This window comes from Phyllostomus hastatus, unplaced genomic scaffold (genome assembly GCF_019186645.2).
Source record: "Phyllostomus hastatus isolate PE091 unplaced genomic scaffold, TTU_PhHast_1.1 phas_scaffold_21, whole genome shotgun sequence".
NCBI classification, from domain to species: domain Eukaryota; kingdom Metazoa; phylum Chordata; class Mammalia; order Chiroptera; family Phyllostomidae; genus Phyllostomus; species Phyllostomus hastatus.
Window position 1 is genome coordinate 36,208,877 of NW_025334017.1, and position 16,296 is coordinate 36,225,172.

Here is a 16,296-nt window from a genome sequence, read left to right on the forward strand (position 1 = left end):
TTCCGGGATTTTCTGATTATTCCCCCCTAGCTAGGGGCAGCGTGATGTGGTGATTGAAAAGCGGAACTCTGAAATGAGATCATCAGGGGTCAGATCTTAGCTGTGTGGTCTCAGGCGAGTCTCTGAGACCTCAGTTCCCTCTGCTGGAAGGAAGGGAGGGAGGGAGGGAGGGAAGAAGGAAGGGTGGGCAATAAGAAGTTCTGGTGAGATTGTTATTATGAACATTGAGTCAATCTGTGTGAAAGTGCTCCAGTCTGCACCTGGAACCTAGTGAGCCTCAGAAAGGGTGACCTGTTGCCTGTATAGAAAACAAGACCCATAAAAGCAAGAACCTTTGGGTATTTTCCGAGGTATGCTTCGAATGCTCAAAGGTGCCTACTGGGCAGGTAATAGACATTCATTCATATTTGTTGTATGAATAAATGAATGCAACTATGCTAGACCCTGATCAATCTGTGATGGAGAGGAAGTACCTGCACTCAGAGTTTTTGTCTGTTGGTTGTTGGAAGCCATAAGTCCACTGGTGGAGAGATCAAGAGAAGGGAGTGAGGCGGGGGAGGGGTGGGACAGTTTTTCTCAGTCTCCTGAGTGGCAGGAGAGCTCTAGGTTGTCTGGTTGTGTGTCCCTCCCATCCTTCTGTGTCCCCTCTAGATCTGGGGGTGGAGTCACTCTCTGGGGGCCCTGGGCTCCGACAGGGTGGAAACCACCCACCGCCATGGAAATGTTTGAGTGGCACTCTGCTTCCTGCCGAGCTTCCATTCTGTCTCTGCCCCCCCAGGATTGGTTTAATCACTTGTGTTGTCACCAAGATTTCTAAAATGATTGCCAAATTTTCTTTGCAGGCTCAGGCTGCATGAAGAGAAGGTCATTAAAGACAGGCGACATCACCTCAAAACCTACCCAAACTGTTTTGTGGCCAAAGAACTGATTGACTGGCTGATTGAGCACAAAGAGGCTTCTGACAGAGAGACGGCGATTAAACTCATGCAGAAATTGGCAGACCGGGGCATCATTCACCACGGTGAGTGAGGTGGCAGTCAGGGTCACTTGGGAAGTGGAGGACTACATCTTGTATTCCAGACTTGAGCCTACCCATTTAGGAAATGAAACATTTTACTTTAATTGTCTCCTGTGTACCTTTCCCCAGCTCCATTTCCTTCCTCCCTCTAAGAGGCATTTGGGTTTATTTCCATGGGCTTCTGTATACTTTTCCTTTCTGTATATGCATCTCTTAGCAACATATCATTTTATGTTAAGTGTTTTAAATCATTATGGCAATGCAAGTTTATTGTCTTGTGTGGGGAGACGCATCCACATTGATAGTATATCTCCTGCTTTCTCACTTTCGCCTCTGCGCACGCCTGTGCAATTGTGCCATCACACATTTCTCCATGGCCATTTCAGTTGTTTCCAACGTTCTGCTGTTACTCTCAAGGGTGGGAAGGATATTCATGAACACATCTCCTTGAGATCTCTAACCCTCAAAAACCTATCCCAGGCAAAGATCTTTCACATACCGTACTTTGCCATGTAAATGCACACACACATCCTAGTACTGCCCATGTAGAATGCTCATCCTTATTTTCCCCTCAAATTTGGGCACAAGGTGCACATGACACATGGCAAAATATGGTATTCTTTTTCTCTTGGCCTGGCATGCCCAATTGCTACTCATTGTTCAGGTCTCCACTTACATGCACACTTTTCCGAGAAGCATCCAGTCCCCAAATCCAGGTTACTGGGTACTGGGTAACTCCTCCTTGGATCTCCCAGTATCTCCTCACCTCTCCCAAAGCCCCATCACACTGTATTTTAATTACACATTGACATTTCTCTTTATTGCGTTAGATTTCACATTCTTTGTGGTTGATGCCTGCCCCAATATCATGCTCAAGCAGAGTTTATGGAATGAATGATGAATGGAATTTTGTGACCCTTTTACTAGATAATAGTGATGATATGATACGATAGCTAATTTTACTGAGCACTTACTCTGTTCCAGGTACTGTGCTCAATACTCTACATGTATTACATCAAAGAGTAGCGTGCTTGAGAAATTAGGTAGTAAACAAATCTTAACTAGCATTTTAGTTCTTTTGAGTAATTACATGAGGGTTTTTTTTTCTGATTTGCCCTCCTCTGTATATTGTGTTTCAGTGTGTGACGAGCACAAGGAATTCAAGGATGTCAAACTCTTCTACCGCTTTAGAAAGGATGACGGCACCTTCCCACTGGACAACGAGGTGAAGGCCTTCATGAGAGGACAGAGGCTGTACGAGAAGTATGTTGCACGCGAAACCCCCACTGTAACCTTCACTTGGAGGGAAAAGCAGGGCTATTTTAGTCTTTTATCGTTTTGACTTCAGCCTGGCTCTTCCATGTGGGGTGGTTACATAACTGTTCCTTTAATAATGAGGAAATTTTATCACTCACTTGCTTTTCTCTTCTCCAGAAATTAAGTCAGTTTCATAAGATTCTTAACAAAGGATGTATTTAAATAGTATTTTCTATATTGAAGTCGATTTACCAAAACTCCACAAGTAAAAACAAAAGGTTGGAAGCTTGATGTTTGCCATCAAATGATGAAATACTGTTGCGTAACTCGGAGGCTGAGTCCTGTCCATGGCTAGAGATGCCGTGTCAAGTGCAGTGGAAGTTCAAGTCGAGGTCAAGAAATGAGCAGGGAGAGAACTTCAGAGAGCAGAGTGATCTATGAGGGAAAACCCCTCAGCTCTTTGAGAAGCGAGTCTTCTGTCGCCCCGGAAGAGTGTTTGGTTGCTGGGTCTGGAGCCCCCACAGTGGTCTCCGAGCCAGTCTGCTGTGGATCCCCTTCCACCCTTCCTTCCTTGCTTGTTTGCTTTTCCTCCCCGGGGCAACCAGAAGAGAAAGGAGCACAGGAGCAATGGCACCCCGTCTTAGCTCTGGTTGCCTTTCAAGGTTTCTGGGAGTTGAAATAGTGTACTTATCACATTAAAGAGCCCACCCTATCATGGGTGGGTTGGTGCACGGGGGAGAGGGCCCAGGGGGTTGGGTCAAGTAGCATGATGGCTAAGAGCCAGACAGGGCTGGGTTCTAGCCCTGTCACCTTGGCTTTGTAAACCTCAGTGTCTTCTTTTTTGACGCGGGAGTAGGGATAGCTCCTTCCTCCCCGGTGTGTGGCTCTGTGTGGGAATGAAAAGAATAAGTTGTGTCAAGTACTCAAGTATTTTAGCTCATTAATTCTTGCTTGTTGTTAGACCCCACTGATGAAAACCAATTCGGTTACTCACATGATAGTGACGGCCACCCGAGATTCTGTCCCTCCGGTATCCTGCCTCCGTCCAGGTTCTGGGCGCCTCTGTTTTTCAAGCTGGGATTGTCCTTAACGCTCAGTATGTACCAGTTCGCCAGTCACGTGCTGTCTGTATTGAACTGTAGAGAAACTCTCAACTCTCTGACTCACACGAATTTGAATGGAAGGGACCCATGGATACCTCCATTGTCTACCTAACTGTGTATACAAGTTTTATTACTGTTTCTTTTCCTTTCTTAGTTCCTTTTGGAGAATTCTAGCAGGTGTGAGGTATTTAGAGTACCATGTTGGTCCCTTCCAGGAGTGTCCAACCTTTTGGTATCTCTGGGCCACACTAGAAGAAGAAGAGTTGTCTTGGGCCACACATTAAATACACTGTGACACATAAACACAAAAAAAATCTCATAGTGTTTTAAGTAGATTTACGATTTTGTGTTGGGCCGCATTCATAGCCATCCTGGGCTGCATGCAGTCCGTGGGCCATGGGTTGGACACCCCTGCATAAGATTCTATGTTGTTGAAAACATACATGTCACTTTCAAGGAAGGAAGCCAGGGGGTTCTGTGATCCTCTTCTGCAGCTGCAGTTTATCTCCTGGGATCTGGGTAACAGCACCATGGGAATTGGGGTTAGCAATAACTGAAATGTCTGATACAGAACTATTCTTGCTATGGGCTGGGTAATGGGTATGGTGGCAACACCAGAATAAGAAAAGATAAAGAAAGTGGTCGTGCCTCCTAGAAAACAGACTTCCCCCAGCCCCACCTTCTTTTGCTTCTCCCCTCCCATCCTATGTGATGTTGGTGCTGTACTACGTGCCTGTGGACCATCCTAGTGCCTTTAGGCCCTTTATTAATTCATTTATTATACAACAAAAGTCCACTGAGCCCTTAACTGCATGCCGAGCATGATTACAGGCTCTAGAAACATTCCATGAACCCAAAGACAGACAAAGGCTCTGCCCCAGTGGAAGAGGTAGACGTTAAATGGGCGTCACACGAAGAAGAATGAAGTAGAATCCATGGTTTTCAGTGCTGGAAAGAAAAAGAGACTTCCTGAAGGTGGTGAGGTATCGGAGAGAAGAGGGTCAGGGGAGACATTCCCAAAAAGGTGGCGTTTGAATGAAGTGAGCCCTGCAGATAGGGGGCTCAGCAAGGGCAAAGGCTTGGAAGCAGGAACGCGCTTGGTGTGCCTTGTGTCAGTAAGCAGGCCAGAGTGCCCAGAGAGAGCAGGAATAAGGGAGAAGAGCAGGAGATGAGTTGGGGCCAGATCACGCAGGACACTTAAGGCTGTGATATGAATTGAGGATTTTATTTGAAGTGTAATGAGAAATCATGGCGAGCAGGGAGCAGAGAAGTGGCTCTTCCATAAGACTCCCACCCCTTTCCCTAGCTCTCTCCGACTCTTCAACAGCCTCACACACTTGCCTGCTCTGTGACCTTCAGCAGGCTGCCGAACCTCGCTGGTCTGCAGTCTTGAATGGAGACACGGCAGGGACCCACATGGAAAGGCTGCTGCGGGGATTACATGGAACAGGGTCTGTACAATGCCAAGCACAGTGCTCGACTCAGCGTGAGAGCCCACGGAATGTTAGCTGTCGCTCTTGGCCTAGTAAACAATAATATAAATGAATGGCACCTGTTATTTTTATATTATTTTAAATTTAGCCTAGCATAGCCTTGAGGAGTCGGGAAGCCAGGGGACCTGGATGTGAATCCTAGTTCTTGTCTTTTGGGCGTGTGGTTTCACGTCTCGGGAGCTCCGTTTGCCCATCTAGTGGGTGGAGAGGTGGACTGTGTCGACCTCATAGGCTTCTTGTGGACAGTAAGTGAACTACTTTTTGTAAGCACACGGGACGGCGCTGACCTTAGCGTGATTGCATCCTGTTGCTCACCCCTGCTGCCAGCTGGAAGGGAGTGTGAGAGAGAGGGTGTGTGCTCCTGGATCACAGCCCAGACTTTGTCATTTTGAGGAATTCATCTGAGCATATCCAGGGCACAGTGCCCTTTCATCAACAAGGTTTCAGTAAACCTTCGCTCTGGCCTGAAGATGCGCAGAATAAGGCACGACTTCTCTCCAGGAGGGGCTTCCGGTTCCCCACTCAGTTTCACATAAACACCAACATCCCAGACACACAGCCATACACATAACTCACATTCTCCTGAACAGTACAGTTTCCAGTTTTCAAGTAAAACTTTGTAAGCAGGATAAATACGTGTAACTTAAAAGAACAACAGAGAATCATCCTCCTTTCACATGGTAGAAGATATTTGGGGTGCCCGCACCAAACTACAAAACTTGATTATGTTTTCAGCAGTTAGCAAAATGAATGCCTTTGAGAAAAAAGTTGAACTAAGGATTTTTAAGTGTTCTATAGACCGATAAACAGAATTAGCTATAAAAAAGAATGCAAGTTTGAGGAACAATTTGGACCTTCTATGCCAAAACTAGTAGTTGAAATGCTCATTTTAAACTAAAATTTCATTCAGACATAGATCTAAGAGATTTCTCAGCTCTAATTTCACCTCAGTCTTAAATGGAGTTAATGCCCTTCCACGTCTGGTACAGAAAGACATTAGCTTAGTTGTTTATCTAAAGGGCTTTTGGTTTTCTCAACAGTAGGAGCTGTCTCTCCAGCCTCTGGAAGTCTATTTTTTCAGCCTAGAAGTGTCGACCTGATTGAAGAATTGGTTTAAATGCCTGTATGCCGTTCAATCTCTGTTGAGTCCCTACCGCTTCTATTATATTCTCTCCTCCACAGATGGAAGAGAAATATAAGGGAGAAACTGTCCAAAGGGGAGAGGCCCTTTTTCGTGTTTTATCTTATCAGAGGTTTCTCTACCATGTGGCCCTCGGATCTTTTTCCTGTTCCCTCCCAGTGCCTGGCGCAATAAATATTTGCTGAGTGAACAAGGGACTCTGCAGGCTGTGATGGCTGTGAGTTGCCGAGCTCCTACCGTGACAGCGAAAGAGAGCTTGCTTTTAATGACAAGCAGCGACAACAAGAGGTGTGCCTTTGTCTTGCCTCTTCAGAGTTTACAAAGCATCTTATACACTAACATGTTTGGTCCTCTGTGAGCTATACCCAGCAGGCACCATTAATCCCACAGTAGAGATGGGGGTGGGGCATGAGCTGGAGAGAGGTTTAATGAATGATGTCACCCTAGATAAGGAAGCTGGAGTGAAAAAAAAAGTCTCCAAGCTTTTGACTCCATCTTGTTCCATCTCTGGTATAGACGTGTTTTTCAGACTGAGATCCTGAGTTCTGCAAACTGATTCAAATTCTGTGTGCAAAATAGGTTTTAATTATTTTGCAGACTTTAATAAAAATACTCTCTAGTATGTTTTGTAGAACATTTTCAGTTTACCTGTGCTGCGCAATTCATCAGTAGCTTCATAGAATCTTGCAATAAATGAGTTCTGCCTTTTCCGTTTATTTGAAGAGTGTCCAGAGATTGCAGTGTAAGTGTGTTAAAAGTTGTTACTTTTTGCAGCCGCTTAGCTGAGTGACAGGGGTTGATTATGACACAGCATAACTAATTGTAAGAACTGTTAAGTGTCCTGACAGTTTATCCTGTCTGCAAGAGAACAAATGTGTTGGCCGTCATTTATTGCATGGATGCTGGCAGGAGACACAAGACCCCTGGGTTAAGGACCAAGGATGGTTTATTACCTTTAGCAGTAGTACTAGAGTATCATCATTTTCTGGAACCAGTTCTCCAAGCCTTGGTTCCCACGGAACAGTACAGCACCTGCCTGGGCTGGGTTGCACAGAAGAGGAATCCCAAGCTGAGGAACCTGAATCTTTTGTAATAGTCTTTAAGCAGACCTGCTCTCTGGCCTAGAAGGAGACATTATCTGTGTTATACTGGACCATAGGCAGATCCGCCCCTTTGTTCCAAAGGGGAGACACCACCTTTATTTTCCCAGGCTATTCATTATGCAAACAGCTTTGAAAAGATAGTCTAGAACATAAGTTGTAGTGCCTCTGTTTGCGAGATAGGAAGAGACGGTGGAGTCTCCCAGCAACTAAAACAAAATACGCAAATTAAAGGGCCATCATCTCTTGTTACAGGGTGTTGAACAACACCTTTAGGACAAAAAGCTCTGTGGTTTCATTCAACATGCAGAGAAGTGTTAAAAAACAGAATTCAACTGAGTAAACTGGGAAATCGAATTGGCTTTATTCAGCGAGTCACGAATTGGGCAGCTTCCCTTCCAGCCATTAGAGATTTTGTACAAAGTGGAAGATTTGTTCTTGGAAGAAGGGTGGGTCAAGGGAGCTGTTAGTGACAGAAAAGAAAGGATGATTTGGGGCAGGACATCTTCTCTCTGGGGAGAGAGAAGGGTTTTTATCATGCAGACGGCGTCTCCTTCCTCTGGGGGACGGGGAGGTCCATTGGTGCTTGATCAGAAAGCTCCATGCTGGTTAATTAAGATCATGGTTATGGAAGAGGGTGCAACTACAGTTAGATCAGGTATTTAGATTTGGGGCTTGTGGTTTTTTTCCTCAACAGGAGTGGGAGAGACAGCAGAGTAAACCTGGAGATTCTGATGATGATGATGATGAAAGCAACACACATAGGGCATCACTGGTGCTCATCGTGTACCAAGCACTTTATTGTCTCAGCACGTGCACTGTCTTATTAAAGCCTCGTTCTAAACCAGTACTGTTACACGGATAAAGACTGTTATTCTCCTTTTGGCAAATAAGGAAATTGAGATGAGAGAGGTGCACTAAATTGTTTAACTTCACACATTCAGAAAGCACGGGGAACATTTTGAATCCTGGTTTCCAGTTCCAGAGCCCACAATCTTAAATTAACTGTTTTTCAGTCTGCAAAGATCCTACAGCTTCGATACAGGCGACAGCGACCCTGAAAACCACTAAATCACAGTAAACAATAAGCAACTTAATAGATTTTTTTTAATGGGTCTGAAAAAGGTGTTCTCCTGGCTCTTGCTAAGTCCTTGGGTCTGGTTTTGGAAATTGCATTCTCCTGGCTGTTTCTTGGCAATGCCACCGTCCCCTTCCTACACAGTAAATGGCAATAGTGTTAGAGCTGTGTTCACATGTAGAGCAGGTAGCAGGTCAGCTGTGCTTGGCAGAAGCCATCAGCCCTACATTGTCACCTAAGGACTTCTAGCTCTGGTTGGTTATTTAGAAATGCCTTGATTTAAAGGTAAACACGTTGCCGCATCAACAGTAGACTGGATTCATTGATGGAGATTGATGGTGCTGGCCCCTTCTGCCAAGATTTCCTGATCCTGTGTAATTGCAAGGCTACGAATCAAGTCTCTACAACACTGACTTTCGCTGATCTCTCTCTGTAATTACTTTTCAACTTGGTAGGCTGGAAAACCCACTTAAGATTTCTGGAGTTGGAGAGGCATGTGTCACAGTTCTTTCCCTGCCACTGACCAAGACATTCAGACTTTGTGAGGCTGTTTTTCATCTGTAAAATGGGAAGAAAATGTATAGTATGTATCTCAGGACTAAATGAGATAAAATTCCATGGAGATTCATTGAATGCAAGACATGTTATGTTTCTAATACATAAGGAAAATGCATGTAGTCAAGGTATCCTTGTGTTACCAACTTGCGTTAAAAAGACGTATCTTTGTGCACTAGAATTATCTTCAGCGTGATGAGATGGAAGGGTATGACTGTTTTCCAGGTCTCTTCTCTACCCCTTTCCCACCTGCCTTGGGCCCCGCAGTGGGGTGTGTTTGGATTGCAACAGGCCCCATTGCAGATGACTAGGCCAGTGGGAGGCACTAGCAGCAAGTAGGTGGGAGGGAGGACAGTGAGGTCAGAATATTTATTTCCCTGCTCCTTCTCAGCTAATGAAGGCCAGAGCTCCTGTCAAGCAGCCCTTTCCTGACATGTGTCTGGTTTAGGCTCTGGAAACGGCCCTCTCCCGCTAAGCCTGAAGTTGTTAATGATCTCCACCATCTGTTCGTCTGGGAGCTTCACCATCCCTGTTAGTTTCCCTTGCCCCTGCCCATAGCAGTTAGGAGTTCTTTTATTATAAACTACCTTTCATTAGCCCCTTCTCACATTCCTGTGGTTTCCTGCTGGGACCCTGACTGACAGAGCCCAGGAGATCCCCCTGGGTTCTGAAATGAGTTGTGTCCTCTCTTGAATGGGGAGGAAGGCAGAGAGGCCCACACCATATCAGAGGAAAAGTCACTTGCTCTTGCTCTTTGTTTTTCTGAGAGTGCACCAGGTGTGATGTGATGGTTAGAATTGGCACTGGTTTCTGAGAGTGCACCAGGTGTGATGTGATGGTTAGAATTAGCACAGGGCCCTCTCAGTAGCCACTGTTGTATGAGTATGGAGTAGGTTGGATTACAATGAATTATTTGGGCCCCCCCTCTGCTCCTGTGTCACTCTGGGGTCCAGCCTAGCAACCAGAGCAGCCCTCTCTCCAAGGTGATGCTTTTGGTGATGTTTCAGTCTCTCTGCCTTGACTAGAAGATCTTGGATGCCCTGACCTTGAAACCACAAACAACCTCAGAGCCTCAGTGTCCAGCATGTGCCCAAGAAGTGTTCGTTGAAGGGATGAATAGATACACGGATGTGTGGTCATTCTTATTTAGGAAAGCAGTCAATGGATGGGCCCTTTTATCCCTAACCTATGGAACGTTCAGATTTGAATGAAACCATTAGTCTGTATTTGCTACTGTAAGATTATTCGGATTGTATTTACTCATTGTCAGTTCTAATGATAAACATTCAAAGGACAGGAATTATAATCATGGTCATTGTTTCCTGAGCACTTCTGAGCTCAAGGCACCATCCTAAGTAGTTTTCACAATTTTTTTTTTTAATTCTTCCTACACCTCTCAGAGGGAGAAATTTTCACCATCAATTTACAGGGGAGGAAAGTGAATTTGACACTAGCTAAGTGACATGCTTTAAGTCTCCAGTTCCCAAAGAGTGCTCCTGGCCAAAAGTTGCTCATAGCGCAGGCTCTGTACTTCCCGACAATTGGCGTTCAAAATTAAAAATTTAAATTCCTAGAGTAAACCTAGAGTAAACCTGGAGACGTTGAATACCACCTCTAGCATTCTTTGAATCCAATGACGCGCTGACATCAAGTGTCATGTTAGTCCATCTGGAAGAGATTAGGAACCCGGAGTCTTTTCTAAAGGAAACAGCTCTTGTTTGTTTTCCAGTGTGGAGATTCTAGAGTGAATGGATCATGGGGAATGGGGCAGGGTGAGGCTTCCCCAAACATTCTGCAACAAAGAGGGAAAAAAAACAACACACAGAGTAGCAGAGGGAGAGGACCTTCTGAGAGGAGAGGCAGAGACTGCAACAAAGTGCAAGTGGGTCTGGTCTGAGTGATGCAGATGGAGGTTGGGGCGGGAGGGGGTGGGTGTTCCTCCATTTTTTGAAGCTCCGTGTGAGGCTCCCTGGGTAAGTGGCTTTGTCTTTAAAGGCAGAGATGCTTCCAAAAAGCATAGTTGCTATGTTGTTTTCCTTGCTTTGTGTGCTAAATGAAAGCACCCCTACTTAATTATGGTTGGTTTTTTTTTTTTTTTTCACACAGAGCTGGGGAGTGTAAGCAAAGGCATTGTTCCACCAAATGAAAAAAAAGCACCAAGTGACAAAAAGCATTTAGTAATTTCACAGCTCCTAACAAAAGAGCGGCTCAGCCAGAGAGAAGGAAAGTCCAAATAACATTTTTAACTTCATGAACATTCAATTTGTTGTTAAACTTCCACTATAAAGTTAAATGTTTTGAAGTGTGATAGATATAAAGTGGCCGTGTTGTAAGTGTGCAGTTGAATACATTTTCATAAACTGAACACACTTAGGGAACCACCACCCAAAGAGTATTTTTTAAAAATTGCCTCCTGTATGCCACCATCGTTTCACATCCTAACTAAAATTAACTTTTGCATCAGCATGAGCCTTCTCTAGGACAGAAAAGATGCTCTTAAGAAGCTGAACCTCTTTGGCTCTTTCATGTTTCACCCACCGCTTGAATGGCATCTCGTTTCCCGGAGTCTTGGAATTGGCTCCTCTGGCCCCTTTGGAGAACTGCCCAGCCTGCCGAGGACTGACAGGTGTTGACAGGTGTCACTCTCAGGAGCGTGTGTGCGTGCGTAGCTGTGCGTATCTTTTGTTCACCTCTACTGTGTGCCAGGTGATACGCTAGACGCTTTGTACAGATTAGGTCTGATTTCCACAGCACCGCTGAGGCAAGCATTATTATCCTCGTCACATACAGAACAAACCCAGGATTGGACGTCACAGTTCAGAGAGTCAAACCCAAGACTGCTTCCCATTGCCGCTGTCTCTCTGGAACTGTTCGTGTGAATAGGCGAGAGAGGAAGAGACGGTAATCAACTAGCTCACTTCCAGATTCCTCTGGTGTGGCCCGGGGTATTGTTTTGTGCTCCTTATAGTTCCTTCCTGCACTAGCCCAGACAGATTCAGAAAGACCGAAGTCTGACCTTTCCATCACATTTCACTGCTCCGTGGTAAGAGACGGCTGAGAAGTGGTTCACATCCATGTGAACAACAGTTGGTGGGGTGTTTCTTTATCCCATTTCCCCTAGACTGAGCTTCGCATTGGTGCTTTGGTCCTGATGACTCGCTACTGGTGTCCAGCAGGTGGGTGAAATCAAAGTTGTGTCAGAGCAGTTTCAGGATTTCAAGAACTTTGTTTACCTTGCTTCCTCTCGGTCTTCCAGAGTAGGAACCTTGACTCGTTCTGTGTACAGCTAGTGACCAGCCCAGAGGGGGTTAAGTGCTGATACAGTTGTTGAACTGAAAGCACAGCTGTCATAATAAAAAGAAAAAGGGGACTGATCTTCATACCAGAGCACCATTGTTTCATCTTTGTTATCCTCGTGGGTACGCCTGAGCTCAGAGTTTGTCCACTCCCTCACCTGTAGGCTCTGAAGCCTTTCCGACAGAATGGCTGCCTATCTCCTGATGCAGACACTGGCCCGCAGTGTCCACATCATTATGGATGAAATGAGACATTCACACGGACTACTGAGTCTGGTGGAGGAAAAGGGACAGCATGGCTTTTCTCTCAAGGGGAGCAAAAGCCTTGGCCCTTGCTGTGACCAGACTTAATTGGGTTTCCTGGCATATTATGATAGTCCTCATTTACTATGCACAGATTTGCATTAGGTGATTAGCTTTTACAGAAAACAAAGGAGCCAATGTTGCTAATCACATCACAGGAGAGGGATATTTGCAAATGAAAAGGCAAAAGTGGTTGAACTGGTTACACTCACCCCTGGAAGGTTTAGTATGGATTTTAGGAAGTTACTTTGCAGTAAATGTCCTCAATTCAGGGTGAGGGAGTTTTTCAGCAAGAGCAAGACTCAAAGCGGCCTAGGCACATTGCAGGCCTGATTCTCCACAGGAGAACCTATCTGTGGGCGTGAGTCCTATGCATCTCCAAGTAGGACCTGGGCCCACACCACACAGAACGGTCTCCTACAATCTCCCAAGTTTATCTCCTTCTACTTTGTAGTCCCTCCCACACCCACCCTTGCCCCACCCTGCCCCTACTCAACACCAAACTGCTTGTCCTGCTGGCTGCTCCTTAAGCCTGTGTCTCTCAAAGTCAACTCCCATCTCCTTGACCTGGAGCTACAAAGCTCCCTCTGGTAGACTTAGGCATTCCATTCCTTGCTTCCCTTTCATTCCACACATACTTCTTGTTCGGTTTTAGTGTTTATCAGCTGTGTGCATAGGTTTTTAATGCTTGCTCTCCCACTGGACAGTGGGTGTGAAGTGGTGTGGTTTTGACTCTCAGGTCTCTGATGGCTAATGATGCTTAGTGTCTTTCTATTTGCTTATTGGCCATTTGTATATCTTCTTTGGTCTTGTGAGACGTTTTTGCCCACTATTACATGGGGTGATTTGTCTTTTTATTATTGAGCTTTAAGTGTTCTTTATGTGTTCTGGATGCAAATCCATTATCAGACATAAGATCTGCCAATATCTTCACCCATGTAGTGAGTTGCCATTTCACTTTTTTGCCAGTATCTTTAAAGCATAAAATTTTGTCATAGTCTAATTTATTTATTTTGATGTAGTCTTATTTATTTATGTATTTATTTTTGTCCCATGTGCTTTTAGTGTTGAATCCAAGCATCCTTGTATCTAAGCATTCTTTGTCAAATCCAAGGTCATAAAGATTTACCCTTATGTTTTCTTATAAAAGATTTATGGTTTTTCACTGAAATGAAGGTCAGACTGACAGTGACCAGAGGGGAGAGGGGAGGGAATTTCAGGGGACAATGGGAAGGGTTTACAGGAACAAATATAAAGGACACATGAACAAAAACTAGGGGTTGGGGGATGGAAATGGGAGGGAGGTGGGTGGGCTGGAGTAGGAGTAAAGGACAGAAAACTGTACCTGAACAATGATTAAAATAAAATTTAAAAAATATTAATAAAATTGCCGAAAAATTTAAGTATTTGCAAGGACTGCAAAAGAAAAAGATTTATGGTTTTTCTCTTACATTTAGGTCTTTCACATATTTTGAGTCATTTTTTTGTAAGAGTATGAAGCAAGGGTCCAACTTTGTTCTTTTGCGTGTGACTCTAATAGCCCCAGCCCCGTTTGTTGAAAAGACGATTCTTTTTCCATTGGCTGGCCTCGGCACCTTGGCAAAAATCCACTGACCATAAGCGTGTCAAGGCCGTGGTTTTAAATCTGTTTTAAGGGTGGTAGTCCTATGATTGGACAGTGAAGACCTTGGTTAACAAAAAATTGCAGGGACTGTCTCCCTTCCGCTTTCACACCATTCCCACAAATGTGCGGGACAGAGCAGCTCTGCTGTTAGCAGCCCTGAGACCTCTTGTCGTTGGGTTCAGTTTTGCATCAGTCTTCTTTCAGATATGTGTTCCCTGGTTGGTATTGTCTTCAGTTTTTCTTCATTACTTCATTCTACCCCTCCTAAACTTTTTCGTTACCTCCCTCTCTTCTTTTGTTTCTGACACTAAATCCTTCTATTTTCTAATAATTATGGGAGCCTCCAAACTAAATAATAACCACTCTTTTAAAAAGAGCTTTTATAATGTGTTTGAGAACCCAGCTTCCCTGAACAGTTGTTTGAAAAGGCTCGCAGAGACTTGAGTTGTCTTGAATTCATCATAAAAGTGCTTGGTGTCTCTCCCTCTTGTATAATTTTATGGTTATGAAACCATCGTAGAACCTAGCCTTTTAGGACGGCCATGGACTTGGACTCCACACTCAGCTTCTATCTACAGCTGATTTAGGTTATGAAATGTTTAATACAACAACACTTAGAACCATGGGAAATGTGCAAATTACAACTTAGGTTTCAGAATATCAGTCTCTTCAGAGTTTAAAGCAAACACTACGAAGTTCTGGCTTCCAGCAAATTTAAAATAGCAAGCCAAGAGGGAGGGCTTTATCCTTCAAAGACTAATAACACTCTCCATTTTTGTTGCTTGCGGTCTTCTTAGTTTCCAGTCAGTTGCTGAATAAATATTTATTAAGCACCTAATATATACCCCCTTCCAGGGCTTGGTTTTCTAAGAAATAAAACCATTTAAGATGTGGTGTCTAGCCTTCAGAAGTTTCTAGTTTAGTTAGGGGGGTAAATATAGTACATTTTAAGTCGAGATGATAGCCCTGGCTGGTGTGGCTCAGCGGATGGAGCTCCAGACTGTGAAGCAAGTGATTACCAGTTCGATTCCCAGTCACGGCACATGCCTGGGTTGTAGGCCAGGTCCCTGGTGCGGGGTGTGCGAGAGGCAACCACACATTGCTATTTCTCCCCATCTCTTTCTCTCTCCCTTCCCCTTTCTTCTCTCAAAATAAATAGAAATCTTTTAAAAAATATTGAGGATATATAAATCCCAGTCCTGACTTTAAGTTCAAAAAAGACAAGAGATCCCTATGGACTGCTTTTTAGTTGGGATGCTTTCAAAGAGGGGACTATACTTAATCCAGCCTTTAAAACAGAGCCCCACCCCCTCACTTAGCAGGTTTGTACGAGGAGGACCAGGCTCCCATTGACCTTGCCTTCAGTCAAGGTCAATGCAGTGGCTCCTGTCCACCCCAGACCGCCCCCAAGGGCGGGGGCTGGATTTTGGCCCTTGTTTCTCCCTGAAGCTAGGTTCCCTGGTGCAGTGAACAACTTGTACCCCGGCACCATGAGCCCCCTTTTTTTCTGAAGAATAGTTTAGATTTCTCCAGGAAAAGGAAGGAGGAAAGCTATGGGGGCACAGCCTGAGTATGGAATAAAGACAAAAATAAGTATGTTCAATTCAGGGAAACAAGTGAAGGAAGGTAATTAGATATGTGTTGGCAAAGGGGTGAAATGCTGTTTTTCCTCCCTTTCCCTTACTTTTTCCAGTATGTAATATTTTTGCTCATAAGTATTACCTGAACAGCTTTCTGTTTCCTAGCTTCAAACCTAATTGTTAGGAAAATTATGTCAATTTCTCTGTGTAACATCCGTTCTATAGATAATAGTGTAGTACTCAGAAATACCAATACTCTTGTAAGCATTTCTGCCTGATTAATCCTTGCTTGCCAGTTACGGAAGTCAGTGTTACACATCTAAGTACGTAAGTTGTACATTGGGAGCTACTTTATCATACTGGGAATATAAGTATTTTGTGAGCAACAAGTCATCTGGTTAAACATAAACTTAACCTTCACACAACTTTTTAATTGATAACATTTCCTTCAGTTACAAACCAAATACACTGTCTCTGGGGAATAATTAGAGTAATAGAGAATTCTATTAAGAGAGAAGAAAAATCATAAGTTATGCCCAGGGGTAAACAGAACTTTTAGTATTTGGATAAATGATTTTTTATTTTTGAATAGTTACTATATATATGGAGCTTTTGTTTTGCTTTTTAAAATAACTTATTATTATAGTCACAGAGGACTATTTAAAAAGCTTTCTCTCTAAAAAATCTAAAACATGTTTTTGGCCCAATAGCCCATGAGTTATTTTGACTCTCTGCCTAGTTTGTGCCC

At 44.1% G+C, this 16,296-nt stretch overlaps 1 protein-coding gene across 1 annotated transcript in view; it reads left to right on the plus strand.

Moving 5' to 3' along the window:
• The window catches only part of DEPTOR (DEP domain containing MTOR interacting protein), a 120,142-nt gene that overhangs the window by 39,423 nt on the left and 64,423 nt on the right, over positions 1-16,296 (plus strand). The window contains exons 2-3 of the mRNA XM_045861043.1: positions 843-1,021; positions 2,158-2,281. Coding sequence (XP_045716999.1) covers positions 843-1,021; positions 2,158-2,281 — 303 coding nt within the window. The remainder of the gene's footprint in view (positions 1-842; positions 1,022-2,157; positions 2,282-16,296) is intronic.